Genomic DNA, 18,743 nt, shown 5'->3' with positions numbered 1-18,743 from the left:
TCTAGACAGCAGACGTCTGCTCTATCTTGCCAAGGCGAGTGAAAACTTGCACACAAGGGGGGGTTATAGTTCCTGAGATGCGGGTGAATTAGTAAGCGGCCTGATGTGACATCCTGACACCTGAGCCTCCCAAGACGGCATCTTTCTGTAAAGGTGTCTACTACAGAAGGTTTCACCATTAATCTCATGGCATGTCCACCTTCTGATCTATTTGTTATGCTGCAGCATCTCACGGACAGCAGGTCCAGCGATAGAGGATTTAGCACACTCCTGCTTCCTAAGACAGCATCTTTCTGCAGAAACGTCTACAACAAAGTTTCCATCACAAAGGCTTCCTCGTTAGGCAATGTCTGACTAGTCTTCAAGACATCCTTTGGTCTATCTAATACGCCTGTAGCATCACAAAGATAGCAGGTCCAGCGATGGGCTGCTGAATGAGCAGGATAAATCAATCGCGCTGAGACATGTAAGATCTTAGGCTGCTGGCGAAGGCATTCTTCCTGACTTGAGGGAAGGGCCAGATCAAGGGAGCCCTCTTGAATGACATGCGTTTCTTCCTTCAAATGGGTGTGTTGCATCTAAGAACTGTTCAGAGTAACATTGCGATAATCAAAAGGTTTGGTAAATGGCAGGGTTCAAACACTAACACATAAATGCCAAGATGAGTACACTTCATACCATCACTGGTCTATTTCTGGATGGATATCATGCTTTATCTCATTAACTAAAGTAAACATTGCGGCCAGACTGATAAGCGTTAAACTGCCTCGCATTTTCGCAGAAAAGATGTAAGCAGTGAACAGACTGGTTCCTGTTGGTAAGACCCCAGACCTATTCCCGGATAGTGATAATGTTTCCTCTTAAAGTTAGCTTGGCAAACAGCTGATCTCCTGGAGTCAGCATTTGCGCAAGTCTTGAGCAGCACGCTCGCCAAAACACTGGCTCTCCGGCATAATTCACCAGTTGGTTGCAGAGATTTGGTTGATGCAGCCTTGTGACTGAAGATTGGTTAGAGGAGGGAATTGTCTTTTCAGAAAGCTGAGAAAGACTATAAGAATCCGGTGGGTTTTTAGAATAGACAACCATATTTCAGCGGGATTGGGCCAATTCCTGAGCATGGGCACAACATTGGAGAACGGACATGAACCTTGACTATTCCGGACAGAACTACAATTATTGTAGCTTTATAGCTAACAGCAGCTCAGCACAGCCTGTAAACCTGTCACTACATGTAGTAACTTGTAAGACCAGTAATCTGGTAATCTGGTAATCTGCGGTTAGGCCAGTGACCAGTAATATTCTTGGTAAGTGATTTCATACTCAGCTGGTGTTTACATGCAATGAATATCTAATGGAAACAGACGCTAAATGTTTGGCTATAAGCATACAAATGAAGCAAGTTTACACAAGGTTTGTTGCAATGTTCCGCTTCAAGAAACACTTCCCTGCGTTACACTCTACACAGGTCTATGTTCTTATTATCAGTCTGTTTGAATCAGTTTACTTTATAATGTTATCATTTACACCAAAGAAGCAGCAAGGAATCTCATACAACGGAAGCAGCCATGTTCTCCAGGAAACATTGGGCAGATGTTTCAATATACTGCGTAGGAGTGTTAGTTAAGTCAGTTTACGTTGGCTGCCGTGAACAGCTCATCCGGCCGGAGCTTATACCCTTGTTTCCCCACCATTGACAGCGACGAGGAGTATTACTCCCCCGGATAGGATGCTGGTCTATCGCAGGTTATCTTCCCAGGCTGGCCTGGTACCCATTTACTCCTGGGTGGAGAGAAGCTGCCTTGCCCAAGGACACAAACAACCACTTCCTCTTGATCATGAGGCCGGCTCTCTTCCACTACCACTACCGCTGTCCTCTTCCACTGCTCTCTTCCACTACCACTACCGCTGCCCTCTTCCACTGCACTACCACCCTCATATCGTTTAGCCATCTCCTACACCAACTCCTTGCTAGCATTCTCAGCGCCAGATGCCAATTAAACAAATAGTTGACTGATTAATGGGCAGTTCGGGAGATAAACGAGAAATCCAACAGAGGTAGAAGGCCAATATGGCATCTTAACACCATGCTTGGAATTGTGGAACATGGTTTGCATGAGCTGAGTATGTGGAATTCCTCACAAAGAAAACCCATCACTTTAGGGAAGTGAACCCAAAGCAAAACCGCTGTGCGAGTCCAAAGGTAATCCCAGGGACTTTCACCTTTCAGATGAACATACTCCCCTCCAACATCAGCAGACGCCAAGCGCACAATGATACCGTATCTAAAACATTTTGATGCATTTTTTTCCTGGTGAAATCCAGGTATCATTCTACGGATACCTGCCGTTGTTGATACGCCAGATGGTTTTCGCCATGGTTACCTTCAACCAATTTGTAGTTTTTTCTGTCAAATTGACGGAGCGCAAAGAAGCTTTTCAATATGCACCCTGCGTTATGTTTATAAGATGGTTCATCACTTTCAAAGGTGTCCGGCTGATATGCTTTCATGATGCAGGCCTACCTGAGAAGCTGGTACTACAGAGAGGCATGGCTGAGCGCAGCCTCAACCCCTTCAGGAGTTAGATGCATGTGAAGTAAGATCATGGAATGATCTTGGACAGATAAGAAGCATAGCAACAACTTCAAACAAGGTCACCTTCCACAGTGTTCAGGACATTATACTGAGTACCAACACTGTCACATCACAACTGGCTCTGATTCTTCAAGAAACACTGCAGCAGTTGGGGTTCCCAATCCGAAAACTTGTCAAAGAAACTGAAATCTATGACTGCAAGGATCTGTATGGAGCATCTTCACATTGCTCATAACCTTGGCCCAGCCTTGTTTGAAGATCCATCACTTAAACTGGCAGACGTTCTCTAAATTGAATGAACTCGCCGGGTGTACAAACCTAATATTCATAGAGTAGTAATTAGCCAAGCATCTGAACCAACACCTCGAATTCAACCCAACATTTGTGCTCTAAACTCAAAAAGAAGGATCTGCTATACCTGTATTACCAGGCTACTGTGGTGTGTTCCCTGAACTATCTACCAGCAGTGGCAGCTTCAAAGAGGGATCAGAAGCAACAATTTGATCATTCGTGGCAAATGGTCAGTTCTCACAAATTGGTCATGTCGACATCAGTTTGCCAGCTTCCAATGAAGGCAGACCTGCCAGGTTCAGGGACGGCTGTAGTTATTGGCAATGGCTTATGGTCAGTTCACTTGAGTTGAAGGGGTACCTGGTATGGGGGCTGCCCAAGGTTGGCTCACATAGGAAGAATACCACTGTTGAGTACAGGCAGAGCATAAGCTAATTCAAACCCTTTACTTCAGATTTAATTAGCCTGAACAAAACAAATTACACAACCCAAGATCTCATTAACAGGAACGATTTCTTCTACACTCATAGTCATATACCCTTTCGTTTCCCCAAACTAATTATGGTACATCAAAGCGCCTCATCCCTCCTGATATTTTTGAAGCCTAGCAAAATCTTCATCCGGGTACTGCAAGCCCATTATCACCGAAATGATAGACACGTCCGATACCCTGCAACTGCGCGTTTAATCAATTTCGGCTCCGTGACCATTTTGCGGAGCGATGGATCTGGCGACAAATGAGGGACCCAGACGGTGTTGGAAAACCAGCGGACAGATCAGGTGGAAAATCCTCCTGGTTGGATGATTGGTAAAGGATGAGGCTGAAAGGGACACGGAGGGGCCAAATCATTCTTGGGGATGATTGGTTTCTGGAAGATGGTGGAAATGCGTACAATCGTACTACAGTGGAACTTCTGTTAGCGGACACATCTCTCTATTAGAAACAGTGGTCCTGGTCCCAAATGAGTCGTTTCAGCACAATTTGACCTCTGTAATCAGGACACCTTCCTCTTTAGGATGACACTTGTCAGTCACGAGGTTGTCCTTACAGAAAGGTTTGACTGTGGTACAAATGTGGTGAAGATTGATCAAAGTCCAGGCTGATCCCCTTCGATAGGGCATTCATGTCCAACAGTAATTACCCATGTCATGGAAGCATCTCAGTCCCCGAGACACACCCAGAACATCGTAAGTTCTGGTGTGGCAGCTTCTTTGAAAGCAAAGATATTGCTTCCCTTTGGCAACTAATCCAAATGCACTAAAACGCACAAACTCAGAACGTGACAAAATTCTGTGATTTCATCAACAAGATGCATCAATCCCTCAAAATGTAAAAGGAAATTGAAAATTCTTTCATTTCCTCTCTGAAATGAAAGGTCATAAATCTGCAGCACAAATGAATGCTATTTCTTTCATTTTGCCCACATTTATTGCCTTGTACATTGATTTAGGAGGTGCTGTACAAAATATGATGAGTAGATCTGCAGTTGATGCAGTCTATTGATTGATACACGCAAGTTTAACCAAAGTCAATGGTTACTCAAGTCATAAAGAAGCCAATTTTCCATTGGACAAGTTTCTACCCCAAGAACCCAGCTGAAGGCAGGAGGTACTGATAAGGGCAGCGGCCTCAACACCAAACTCACTTCAGACAATACGTTTCCACGTCACACACATCTCGAATTTTTCATCCAAAGATAATTCATCATCATCCCATGTTACAAAGGAGCTCAATATCTTTGCCACAGATATAAGTCCCGATATTATACGGGCCAGAATACGAGACACCAAATTCATCTAAGGGGATCCGATCTTCCTTGGAGGCTTAGTGCCCAGACATCAAGGGTGACATTATCCAACGCTTCAGATGTACCAGGATCCGGATCATGTAGCTAAGACAGCCAGGCATGTCTAAGTGCATCAGGCTAGGACAGGGTCTGAAGTATAAGCCATCGAGTGGAGCAGTTACCATCTAGAACATGGAGACACGTCTAACAGCACAACTGGATCTCTGCACTGTTGAAGTGGAGTCCTTAGTGAGGCTTGGGGTCGTCCCATAGAGCCTTTCGGTGAACATATCCAAGGAGAGATGATGATCAAGCCAAAACACCACCTGGCAGCTCAAGGAAACTCCACTCTGGCCTTGAACATGACAACCGTTAACCGTACCCAGATCTGGTCATCCACCCCTAGAAGGATCCGCCCATAAACCCATCAGAATGTGGCAATAAGTAATTACTTACGAAAGAGTATTGTGGTGGGTATTTATCGGCCAATCTCATATAATTCCTAGATTACTGAACAGATATACTGTTGCCTATTTATTATTGACATGGCTTCGTGTCATATTGATAAGGTCATCCGAGCCAGCTTATTGTGGTGCATGGCTCGAGATACACCACTTCTCTCAGATGAAGACTTGCCTGCTACCTGGCGGCTATTGTCATCAACACAATTTCACTTTCATATCTTCAAGCAATTCCCTCAATGCCTTAAAGATATGTCTTCAAAGCCTTAAGCAATGTCTTCATAGCCTTAAGCAATGTCTTCAAAGCCTCAAGCAACATCCTCAAAGCCTTAAGCAATCTCATCAATGCCTTGAGCAGTGACCTTGAGTGAACTGATCCACTCAGCCCACTTGGACAAACCTCAATGCCCTTCTTCTTACAAACAATCTTCATCATCAAAACATTTCTCACAAACATCACATATATCAGCCCGGGCTCCATCTCCCCAATAATCACGTCAATTGCCACGATATTCTGAGACAGAGTCGCCAATGTCCACCGCAATCTTGTAAACCGGCTACAACCTAGGCGGTTTTGTCGATGGCAGATTAAGTTAGTTCGCACGGTCAGTAGCTACATTGGATTGGATAAATCTGCCTATAAGCTCATAATGGCCGCAGCGCTTAGCCCATCCTCAGCTATCTTGTTAGTCGATATTGGCGATGGGGCCGTTAAGCCAATTGTGATGATGGAGTGATGAGTTTTTGTTCAGGTGACCGGGTGTCTGGGGTCAGACATTGATAGTCGATGATTCAACCATGTCCGTCAAGGATTCCATCATGATAGTACGTATCAATCGGTCAAGATGAATGGGGGGCTGATGAGTCAAATTGTGGGTGATTTCGTTGCAGTTTTGATGCAGATAGGATAAGCCGGCTACAACATCAGAAGTTTGAAATCGGAGCAGACCCAGACAGACCCAGATTTCATTCTTTAGAAAGACCACAAACGAGAACATCAGTTTTGCTGCTGGACCTCAGCCTCACAGGAGCCATTCCGGAAAAAGCTGCAGAGTACTCTCAATGGTAAATATCAGGCTTCCAAGCCCAAGGCCGATACTTGGAAATATGTTCTCCAAGAGTAAACTCTAGAAGTCAATATTGACTGAGCTAACTGGAAATGTCAGTTTATGTTTAAGGAAAATTTCAAAACACTTCTCAAGAAAGTTACTGTAAGAATTATATGATATGGACTGTCTTTATCTTTCCAAAGAAAAGTTTCTGAACTGAACAAAATGTCAACATCATCATGAGAAGTATTTTTGGCATCTGCCAAAGGCTACTGAAAACCTTTCAGAGAAACCTTGAAGACCAGTTCAAAGAATTCAATTACAATAACAGCACATTTTTCGTCTTTACCCTCAAGGTTCTGAATCTATGACAAGTGTGTTGCCCTTCAACAGGTTTTGATTGAGGCTGGCCTTGGTGTTGTAACCAAGGACCGCTAGTTTGGAATTTGATGGTGAATGTTCAGTACAAGTCTTTTTGGATTAGAATTGAATCTTCATCGTAGGTCCTTGTTGTCCAGACTGTCGGGTAGAACTCAGATTGGTCTGCATTTTTGGTCTACCTCGATGGTCTTGATGAGACAACCAAGGACTGCCGGCTCAGTATTTACTTCTTAAATGAGGTCAAACATGGCCGACTTTCGTACACTCATCAGTTTCCTTCTCTAATTACAGTAGTAGGAAGTCCTTCAACACCCACTCTACCTACGAGAACGGTACCTTTTCAAAAGTATGTTCTTTGATAAGGGTTGAATCACCAGCCTCAAATATCTTGAAACCTCAACGGATCACATCAACAACAGAGATGAACGTTTAATGGAACCAAAGCACTTTAAACTTAAGCAGCACATTTGATCAGTCGAATTTTTGCTAACACACACCATAGCCTTATTTTGGGAAAATGAGTCACTTAACACATCACTGGAGCCAACTTAACTACGCATTTGAAAACATTTCCCAGCAGTGGTGCTTAGCAAAGTATTGGTAAAATCAGCTCAGTAATGGACTAATGGAATATAAGTGAAAATCTGTGTCAATGGCCGAGTGATCGACTGTTTAATCGCTGACAGATAACCCTCTATGAAGTCCGATTATTTTTCGATAATTGTAGTTGTGTCTGCGTTTGCGATGTGAATGTTTTTGCCAAACATTGATAGGAATGGAAACAGGACAGGCTGTTCCAATCCAAGTGGCGGATGGAGAGTTATACGTAGATATGTTGAGCTCCCTCAAGCGCCATACAAACAAGCAATTTTTGTTGCTTTGAGGAGCGTATTACTCATTTGTGGATAATCGCCAGGTTTGACGGGTTGCAGCGATCACCGTTTCTCAAAGCAGGCACCTAAGATGACCACCACATACAAGTGACTTTTGTCGCAAGTGATCAAGATGGCTGCTCATACATGTAGCTCAATTCGTGATCAAATTTTTTGGTTGCTGCCTCCGCTTTAGAAAGATTCACAGACTCAAATCTTCGTTTGACGAGTCCTTCAAATGGCGTCTCTCTCAGCCTACATACAAGATTGTCTTGCACTCGAGGTTCACAATAAATTCACGGTCTACCGTCTGATTACGAATAGCCAGACCATAAACCAATGAATTCATATACAATATCGATACGAATATGACAGTATAACCAATAACATGTAGGTACAAAGAATATATTGCTGGCTTAAAAGGTGGCGGTGATGCGGCCAGGGTATGGGGCAATCAATTTCCAGATGTGTTCGTTTTAGAACCCAGGAGACCAGAAAAATATGTGATGCGTTTTTGCTTAAAGGTTATTAGGGATGGTTCACTGGGTTTATATTCAATGGACCTTGTTCATGTGAAAATCACAATAACACATTTTTTCATACTGTAAACCAGACGTTTTCTCAGCCGTGTCTCACAGTTTTCAGATTTTAGGTAAAATTGCCATGAAATTGTAATGCTGTCAGAATTATCAAATTTTCAACCTTTTTGCTGAAGAAATATCTCGTCGACTGCTATGCTCTAGCAGGAAATGTCAGACACACCTTCCTGGCGACAAAATTGGTCAAAACACTGGTACTTTTTCAAATGAAAGGTTGAGGATGAGGAGAAATTTTGCTGAAAATTTAAACAATTTTGCTGAAAATTCAACTTACTGTCCAATGGCCTGTCCATTCCAGCAATTCGTATCGGCATGTGACTGCACGGCAAACTGGTCATTGGTGCACATAGTGTCGGCCAGACTGTGATAGAATCCTTTAGACGATTGTAGATTCCGCATGAACATAGAGATGCGCTGATCCAATCGCAGTGAGGAGCTGGAGCTGACGCGGTAAGAGGGCGTCACCTGTCTGTGGACTGGCTGCTGGATGCTGTGTCCCTGGCTAGTCTGAAGGTGACCACATTTGGCCTTGACCTGGAAAGACAGAAGGAAGAAATTCACATAAAATACGTTTTTCAAATAATTTTCATTCTACGAAATATCGTAGGACATCCAGATTTAATTGTCACCCTGGAACATAATATGGTATCCTAGAAGCACTTTGAACAGGGAAACATGGAAAAGCGCTATATAACATGGAAAAGCCCTATATAACATGGAAAAGCACTATATAACATGGAAAAGTGTTATATAACATGGAAAAACACTATATAACATGGAAAAGTGCTATATAACATGGAAAAGCACTATATAAGAACCCAAAATCATTATGATTATCATCAACATCCAGAAATGTCGCAACATATAACTATGTGGCATTGTGGATCAAACAATCGTTAACAATGACAATATGTCCCGAGGGCTCTATAAGATACGAGTATCGGTAAACGCATGATGTACCAGGGAACATTACAAAGATGTACCATGTTGTTTGTCACTTATACTAATGAGAATATGATCAGGTTTTATAAAGACGAATGATGCCGAATGCTGCAGCCACAGGCAGTAGAAGTATCTTAGTTTCATTAGGTTACGTTCTTATCAAATCAAATCATATACGCACCCACTGATACAAAAGCTTTTAGTCTTTACATTTTAAAGAAGGAAGACTTTAGGACAGGAAACAATTTTAGCAAATAGAGAGAGAGCTATGTATGCTTCCAGAATGCATTCAAACCAGACGAGCTGCAACTCTAATGTGGTGAATTTTATTCAAATAACTTGCACCCCGAAGGATAGTCTGTCATATTATATTCATTCATTTGAATTTAATCACGCTCGATGCACTTGATGCTGCAGGATCCGGGTTTGGCTGAGCGATTTTCTTTTTTCATATTGAATGTGCGACATGACCCTATCAATGAGCCCGTTGACAAACTCATTCTGCGGCAATCAAGTAAAGACACCTCAGGCATACTAAAATTGCCTCGGAAATCCAACAGGAACTGGTGAACTTCCGATTTAATTGAAACAGAAAACTAAGTTTTTCTCAAAAGATGAGCATCGTTTTTCTCTCCACCACAAAGACAATAATACACAGTTTGTTGCCAGTTAATTCTGTGGCAATTATGAAAAGAAACCCTAGCTATATTCTAAATTTGTCTCGGAAATATATCGCAAAACAATATTTGTGGCTTCAATTTGAAATTCTGAAATGTCATCACATGTTAATTTAGCGATAAAAGTTATTGGATGACATAATGATTACCATGGTTACCATATAGAAATTCTTGAATTTCCGATAGCTTTCATTTTGTTGGTGAATACTTGACTATTTTGTTGTCATCAGATCGAAACTAACGGTTTCATAACGATAAATCGATATTTCCAGAGAGGTAAATGTAGGTATTATTGATGTGTATGTTGAATCACAGGGCGTAGAAGATGATGGGTTAGAAGAGACTTGCTCTCTATGTCACATGAGGATCCCAAGACCGAGCGTCATCATGACCAGAACAGACGGCTATGTTTCTACTGTGTCACTCTGACAGCCCAAATGACAACCCAACTTACGTTGGGCCGAAGACACAGCTACTAAACGAGTAGCAGCAACATCATTGGCAAACAACTTGATTCTCAGATAACCCTTTATCTTTTCTTTAAGACACATAAAACATTGTAATCATTGCTTATCCTACTTTAGATGCAGTTGCTAGTAAGCCGTAGTATCCCTAGGATACGCTATGTATTTCCGCCCAGTCGCTATGATGCCAATTATGGCGTATGTTGTTGCTGTTCCTTACGGTCAAACGTATTGTGCGCGAAAACGTAATTACCGTTATTTGAATAAACTTCTGATAGGGTTTGAAGAATTACTCTTGTGCCTGGATGAATGAAAGTCATGTCATTACCAATGAGTCTCTGAAGGGAAGAAGTCTGGAAAATCGATTCGTAAATGCAGGAAATTTACTAGGACGATAATATCCTTAGCTGGTCGACTGTGTTTTACTGCATCTGATTGCTTCCTCATCTGAGACAGAGGGCGCTGCTGTTGGAATCATACTAGTATACTGGTATAGTTGGCAAACCGACCAAATTCTGGTGCAAAAACCATATCAACGGTGGCATTTTTATCTTATCATCACATCTCGGCAATTTATCAGATCAATCGTCAGTCGGTTCGAAGATTTTTTGCAGAAAGTAAGGTACAGGAATTTGTTGTTACTGATAATGCAGTGCAAGTGGGTTCACCAGAACACCAGGAAATGGTACCTTCTAAGATGACCATACAATACTGGTTTACGGACTATCAACAGACGCCAGCTGGAACAAAATTTTACGATTTGTATCAGGTCACATGTGCATGAATTATGGTGCGGGTGAGTCTCGCACGAATATTTGAAGTCTCTTAATCTAGAAGTTGTGAACAACAACTCTCGTAGCAACGAGGTCTGATTTTTCGGTGAAGATATCCGTAAACCGTGGGCAACTATCAGGATGGTGTGTTTACATGCTCTACAACAAGTAATGCTATCCATAAGCAAAGGAATAGCTTACATTACGCAGTAGAATATGCGTTTCATAGGCCTACCTGCTCCGTAATGTATTTGGGGAGTATATAGCAACATCAGATGGTAGATGAGATGATGAGATATGATGGAGGAAGCAGGAGGAATTTATCAAAGATTGTCTGATATAACAGGTTTATAGGCACTAGAGATAGGCAGAAGGTTATCGTGGAAAGATGAATAGAGGAGATAGCAGACGTATTGCACAGTTCCTGGTACTAAGGAGGCTGGCTTCTCCAATGTGATTCTATACCATCGCTATTAGCCTATAGCATGGTAGCGCTATGAACAGGCTGCCCTTCGATACCAGACTTCATTGTATTAGCAGCAGTGTATGATGTGAGCAACACAGCCAGGGCTTGCGCTAGACTTTCTTGATTTGGAGACAAGTACCAAAAATTTGACAAAATCTAGGGAGTCCTGCCACAGGCATTTCAGTAAATACTTTGCGATTGTGGCTGGAAGGCCACACCAATAGGATTGCAATTGCAAACTCTTGTTTGTGCAGAACTTCAGACCCAAATTCAGGACGAGCTGTCCTTTCAAACTGTGTCACTACTATATTTAAAACACACAAAACTACCATAACACTAACAGAAAGTTCAAAAGTGCATTGTATTGTAACCTTCAATTAATAAACATCTGAACGCCAACACATATTTCATTCAAGGGATTAGCGACAATTACAGATGAACTCGCAATTAGTACTAATAGTAGTGTTCATTGGTTTAATTGTCCTTGGCAGGTTACATCCATGTTGTGATGTGTTTTGTTCATGTTTGCCAGTGTTTGGTGCGGCTGTTACAATAGATAATGCACAAATTACTAGGTGAGACAGGGTATTCGGATCACAGCCTCGGGGCAGGACACATTGGGATGTAATGAGGGGGTAAGATTTGGACCCCTGTTGGTGATGTCTGTGATGGATCGGTATGGGCGGGCAGGACGCTGGTTTGTCTCAGGATGCAGCGGGATGAGGATTGCACACTACTGATGGATTGAGCCAATGGCTCTTGCTGGTATCAGTTGTTAATCGTTCAAAAAGGTCACGAGAATTGCCAAAGTCAAATTTGAAGGCTGTGCTTCGTCAAATGATATCTTAGCCAAATGACAATACTTTCAAATTCTCCCACCCTCCCGGCCCACAGACACTTTGGCCTAACTGCAGGGATTTCTCTGGACAACAACCTGTCATTCAAATTAGTAGTAAGGTGCACTGCCAAAGGTTACATACACAGAGATAGCATCAGGGATACAAAATATTTTCACAGAATGAAAGAAAAGTTTCTCTGTAACTTGGAACTTGGCAATTATGATTGTTCATTGCATTTACACTAGTTCTTTTTTCTACCACTAGAGCCCACTACAGGAAAATCTTCAATGCATCCAGTGTGCTCAATTCTGTACATTTGCTGGACAGTCCATACATGCTATGTGGCCATAGCCTTCAGCTATTCAAAACAGACAATACCACACATTCCAGGACCATTTCATGAAAAGGCTGTGCACTGAACAAGAATGATAAAGGAAGTCCACCTTATTGACATGACGTCTTTCATTTCATCATGAAAAGAGAACATGGCATTTTATGCCGTATTCCAAATTTTTCTCCACAAATGAAATGGTGTGAAATTTGTGACCCGCTCTACCAAAACTAGGCGCTTGTCGCATCTGAACTTGACAGGTTGATACGGACTTGTTGTTCATTTCCCTATTGTAGACCTTTTGTGAAATGTGACCAAATCAGTTTTGGTAGAGCGAGTCACATTTGTAGTGACATATACATTCCCCAATTGACTTTCAAACTGAGTGAACTGGTTTTGTTAGAGCATTGGCAAGTAGGAAGGTTCAAAGCAGGTCGATATCTCAGGCTCCGCCGGAACAGGAAATCATCATCAACACCTTTATTTTTCCAATTTCTGTTGCATGATCTGTCAAACTTAACAGTTTCTGATGAGTATCTTCGTAGGATCTGTCAGGTCATTTCCTGTTTTGTGAACTTCTGATTAATCCGAAAACATGAACCTTTCGACCCAGTAAACAATCATCATCGGACAGTTGACACACAGGCTGATGAGTTTCAGTGGGAAACCAACTCTCAATTGCTGCGTATAGTTCATGATCGTTGTAGCAAAATGTCATGTGCACATGCCTTAATCACGATTGAAACTTTTCGAATGGACGTCACCACTTTCATTGCAAAATTTCTGGAATGACTCAATTATGAGAATTCATTTTTTCTGCCACAAAACGTGTCAAAAAGGGTTAAATGAATCTGGTGCGATAAAATAATTCACAGCTTCCTCCAACAAACGCGGAGATAAAGCATTGTGTCAAAAACAAATCTCAGACACAGAAAAAACTCGGACATGTTACCTCAGCCTGGCCTCCATTGAATGGGATGAGCAGGAGGTTATGAAAATACCACGGCACAAAAGGGAGTCTTCGGTGGCCCCTTGCACCCTCAGGTCACTACCAAAGTACCCATTAACTCGATAAAGGAAAGGGCGCATAATACCGGTCATAAAATGAACGTAGGCGATGAGAACACAACCCGAGTTAAAAATGTCCGCGGAAGTTTGACCCTTGCCCCTTTTACGCAAACGACGATTCTTTGCGGGGAAGTTAATGTCCTGAGATCGGTCCGGAAATAGCCCAGCCCACACAGGAGACGAGTTTGAGGAATTGTATCGTTAGCACAGAATGAAAGTTTTTGGTTGCTTCCGAGATGCGAGTTGTGGCGATTAATCATGACGAGTTTAGGCAGTGACATTTCGGGATATGACACAATGGATGACGGCACAGAGGCTGAATTAGCATCGCTGCAAATTAAACGCAGCCAAGCCTGCTGTAGGTTGTACATCCAAGGGATTGCCGTTTTGAAAAATGGTCACTTTGATGGAACATTTGACGGCTTGAAGTTTTGGTGATGGGAATTTTGTATCTGCAGAAGTTTTGAGAGGGTCTTGTCACACAATTTTCACAACAAAACATATAAGAAAGCAATGCTTTTTGAAAACATCGTCAGCGTCAACATTGCACGTCAACTGGCAGTGCCAAGACCAGTCAGAACTGGTATGTTTCATGCAGAATCTGTTCAAGCTGGTTGAAATCAGAACTACTCAAGCAGACACCGCCAAGAGAAATTTCATCCATTTCACGTTTCAGAAAATGAAGCTCCAGCATGGAAAATCATTTTCCACTTCAATAATTTTGAGCATTGAAAATTTGAAATTGATCTTCCATTGCCGTGGAACCCACCTGGGTTTCCAATGATTTTTTCAAGAGATGTGCAGTGTTTGTAGAGCACAGCTTCAACAACCGACCACCTCAGGCACGAAGGCTCAACTTTATTTTTTCAGAGATATCAAAACCTTGGAACAAGGATTTGCTGCCAGATGGGATGATAGGGTGGTCTGAGATGGATATCGCCTGTGGGGCAGTGGAACTCTTCTCCAATGATGAGACCCACTCCTGCCACAATTTCCAACATTTTGTTCTGAGGGAGGTTTTTTTCAAAGGAAAAGGCCAAACATTACTCGAGTCACAAAATGGGAGACCGATTACCCACAAATGGTATATCAGGTTAGTTTGAAGTAGTCTTGATAATACTGCGCATAAATGCATCAGCAGTGTAGGCCAACAGCCCAAAATGTCAACAGAGGAACTGAACACTACAGTCAAGTGGTTTTGGTGAATTACAATGTGATCTAACTATCAAAGTGGCGACTGGAAGTCTCGATGAGGTGGTTTATTTGGACGCCTGCCACCTCGTTGACGATAAATACAACTTGACTTTTGTGCAGTTGGTTTCCCGTTGTAGACTGGCGGTGATGCTGGGAGCTAGGATCAGTGAAGGCTGCGTCCTTATCACTGCAGCAGAGGAGGGTGGTAGATGAAACCAAACCCCACGATTGGTTTGAGCCGTTTCATCTTTCTCTCCATTCTGGGAAGACGGTGGAGCTTCCAGTCTCTGGGACCTTCTGCACAGTTGCGGCCCCCCTCAAGGCCAGCACCAACCATCCATCTCTCAACCAAACAAGTTAGCGTCACGACTTCCCTAAAGCCAGTCTAGTGGTCACCTGAGTTCAAATACGCACAAGAAATATTGCCATTAAATCCACTTAGTCGTAAGTATATTTCATAGCCGATAGTTGATCGATATTCAGACATGTCGGATTGGGCCCATAACATCATATTGCTATTAGATTTAATGGCAAAAGCCAAGGACACTTAATGTTTTGTTTAAACTCCCCTGCTTGTCGTTTGGAAAAGTAGTGACTCCGGCCCTCCCCAAGTTCTAGTTAGTCTCCACCCACAGGAGGAGAGGAACAGGGCTGGACCATGGCAAAGGTCAGCAAGATCAGGGGTGGCACACAGTGATCGCCAGCCAAAATGATGCAGCGCTATAAGATCACAAACTGCCTCATCATTAGAAGTAAGATTGGACCACTGCACTGACTCCGCAACAAGCAGTAATCGCTCTGGCCAAGGCCTTGATCTGGTTCATCTCTACCCTGGGGAGGAGAGGAACAGGGCAGAAAGATAGCTCACCAGATCAGAGGCGGCAGACAGTGACATTGTGAATTGGATCCCCAGCCAAAATGATGTATAGCGCTATTGGATCATGGTCGATCACAAACGGCCTCATCAACAATAAAGCGAGATCGAATCACCGCACCGACTCTGCAACAACCGAGAAAGTCATCTGCTTTTCTGACAAACGGATTACGATGAGATTTGGTAAGATGCTATCAGGGCAAGACTCGTGGATTCTGATAACATTGTGTGATCGTCTGAAGTCAGGTTAGGCAAACACCCAATGACAGTTTGTAAAGTTTGTTGTTCAGAGCAGGCCACTTATGCAGCTTCTTTTGCATTCTCACTCAGGGGATAAAGCGTACCACGGTAGTTCCCATTTTAAGAAGAGTTGCATAGGTCTATGAATCAAACACACATGAATAAATGAATCGGATGAATTTGGATTCTGTCCCCACCTAGGCTATCCAGGAATTGGAGGCGCCCTTCTCACAAGCTGAGTCATCAACTTCAATGAACCGTGGTGGGTGATGGATGGCCGGCTTGGTTCATTACAACGCTATCCAGCACTCCGAGGCCATAAGTCACCGCATCTGATTCAGCTCAGAGTTGAACATGCTCGATGGAAATGAAACGACTATGATGCATTCTGATTTTGCATTGAGCTCCGTCACTAATGCAGGGACGTCATTTTTATGTGCGGTGTGCAAATTAATTAGGACTCGCACGCATCATGTTTTATGCAACGTGATGGTAGAATAACGTGAGATGGCGAGAAAAATATCATTTTCGACCGCCCACCTGAAATGGCGTAATTAATTCACAAAGCATGCATTAATCGATATGAATGAGTAAGAGGAAACAAATGATATCCTTTTTTGCGAGAAAATCACTTGATTTAGTCCAACAGCATCAATATTATTTGAATAGACAGGTTCAGGGCCATCACATTCTGAAAATTGAATCAACGGAAGAAAATGGACAAACCTTTGCATAAAATTTGTGTGTGTTGACCATGGCGTGCATGATGGCTGCCGATGTGTTATCCGCAAGTTTCGTCAAGACGTTCTCGATGCTGTTCGGTCCCGACATTAAGTTAACCATCCCCTGCATGGCGTCGACGAACTTATTCCAATGCGTGTCAAGAGACTGCAATTTGGCGAGGCATCCCCGCATCACGTTAACGCAGAAATTTTTGCACGGCCGAACTGTGGTATATCCGTTACAATGCGAACAATATTTCATCCTCATGAGTGATTTTTGACACTGGCTATCCAAGATGATGTGGTCGGTGGTATTAATCGCCTCGATGGCCGTTCCTAGGGCCTCCAAGAAGAGACGTGCGTCCGTGAACGCCAGGTTTAAGGCCCGTGAAATATTGTGGGGCATTTCCCCGAATGGATGTGGATAGACTTGTTCCCGCACTTCCATGAGGCATTCCCGGTATTCGTCATTCAGCTTTGTTGCCGAGGGGTCATTCAGAATACTATGGAATACCAACGGGAATAAATCATCGAAAAACGTTTTTACGCTATCGTGAATATCGACGTCTTTTCGTTTGATATACGCCTGTAAGTCCATAAAGAGGCTGCTCAGTGGCGGCTGGCGATCTTTTAATGCTATGTTGTATAAATTGCCATCGAAAAGCGAGTCTGTTGAATTTTCAGCTTTTCTGATCATACTGAGGAATTCCTCTGAAAATACAAGAAGCGAGATGCACATTTAAAATTTGATATCAAGAAAATGTTGTGTACATTTGGAATAGATTTCATAAATATGCTGAATACAAGGATGGTTACGGTACATTATAAATCTTTGTGAGCATCTGAAATCGAAAGTTAAACTGGCATCAACTTTGTGATTTGCGATTTATAATCAGGCTTCAGAAAAGATCTTTGAAATCAACAAAGCTCTGGACAATTTATGCAGGCTTATTCTTTGATGGTGTCAGTCTACTCATTACCAGGCAGACTTCATTCGAGGAGACTACTAAAACACTTCATTACAGGAAAGTATGATTAAATTCGTTAATAATCTTCTTATAAAATCAAATCACAAAGACTGTCCAATGAACCTAGGTGTCCACGATAACAAGGTGCCAAATAATTGCATCCCGATTTCTTAATTACCCAATTTTCGCACGGTCTCCAATTATTAATGCCATGTTCATGTTCCGCGGAAAAAAATCATCGGCGCAAAAGACAGTGCCGCGTATAATCATCATTATCACCGTCATTGGCGGTATAAAGTCTGGCGCCATTAGCCGGCTTTGATGAAAATGCACTAAAGCTGACAAGTCTAATGACCTTGATCAAAATGTGGGGCACTTTTTCCAGCATCTTATTTTTAAAAATTTTCTTTCATTTCTGTCAAGGCTTAAGGAGGTCAACTCACAATGTGTTTCTAACATCAGGATCAAGAACAACATAGACAACTTTTCAGCTTAACTTGTTAACCCAGGCAAGGACTTTTGTACTTTTCTGATAGGAGGCCTTTACACTACCCACACAGATGGTATCTTATTCGTGCAAAAGCTGCATTGAAAACCTCCATTCACACTACACTTCCCTCGCATTCGAATATCATCGTCGACTCCATGACGTAAAGACGAAAGCATGATTAGCGGGTTCCGATGACTCATCCATGCCGGCTTGGTTTCGCTCATTACTAGGACAGGTGGCCCGTAAACACCTAGCGTGGATCCCCACAAGCAAACACTCCGCAAAGAACTGAACACCTCCCGGATAAACTGATGTGTGCATTCCATGTGTACATCACACGTACATCGTTACAATGCAGTTGATTTCAGCAGCGTATTGGTTTAAGAAGTTGTAAGTTACACATCAGTACCACGGGTATCAATTGAAATTTGTTGAAAATTTGTTCCAGCGAACTTAGTCAATGAATACTATGCATCAATGTGTACATTTTGCACACATGATTTGATCAAACATGAGATGAGAGAAAAGCTCTGTGATCCACAGTTGGGGTCTCAAGAATTTTATCCCAAAACCAACTGTCTATAACTACTAGCCTGCAAAACTTGCTACAGTTTAGTTCTATGTGCATTAACCCTTCAATGCAAGTCAGTTTACCCTTTGAT

At 42.5% G+C, this 18,743-nt stretch overlaps 1 protein-coding gene across 1 annotated transcript in view; it reads right to left on the bottom strand.

Annotated features, from left to right (window-relative positions):
- The window catches only part of LOC135495072 (glypican-5-like), an 85,677-nt gene that overhangs the window by 24,585 nt on the left and 42,349 nt on the right, over nt 1–18,743 (bottom strand). Inside the window, exons 3-4 of the mRNA XM_064783488.1 lie at nt 16,628–17,334; nt 8,308–8,567 (exon numbers count right to left, since the gene is read on the bottom strand). Of these exons, the coding sequence (XP_064639558.1) occupies nt 8,308–8,567; nt 16,628–17,334 (967 nt within the window). The remainder of the gene's footprint in view (nt 1–8,307; nt 8,568–16,627; nt 17,335–18,743) is intronic.

The sequence above is a fragment of the Lineus longissimus genome, chromosome 10 (assembly GCF_910592395.1).
Source record: "Lineus longissimus chromosome 10, tnLinLong1.2, whole genome shotgun sequence".
NCBI classification, from domain to species: Eukaryota; Metazoa; Nemertea; class Pilidiophora; order Heteronemertea; family Lineidae; genus Lineus; species Lineus longissimus.
The sequence above is the reverse complement of the archived record's forward strand: the minus strand, read 5'-3'. Positions and strand labels throughout refer to the sequence as shown.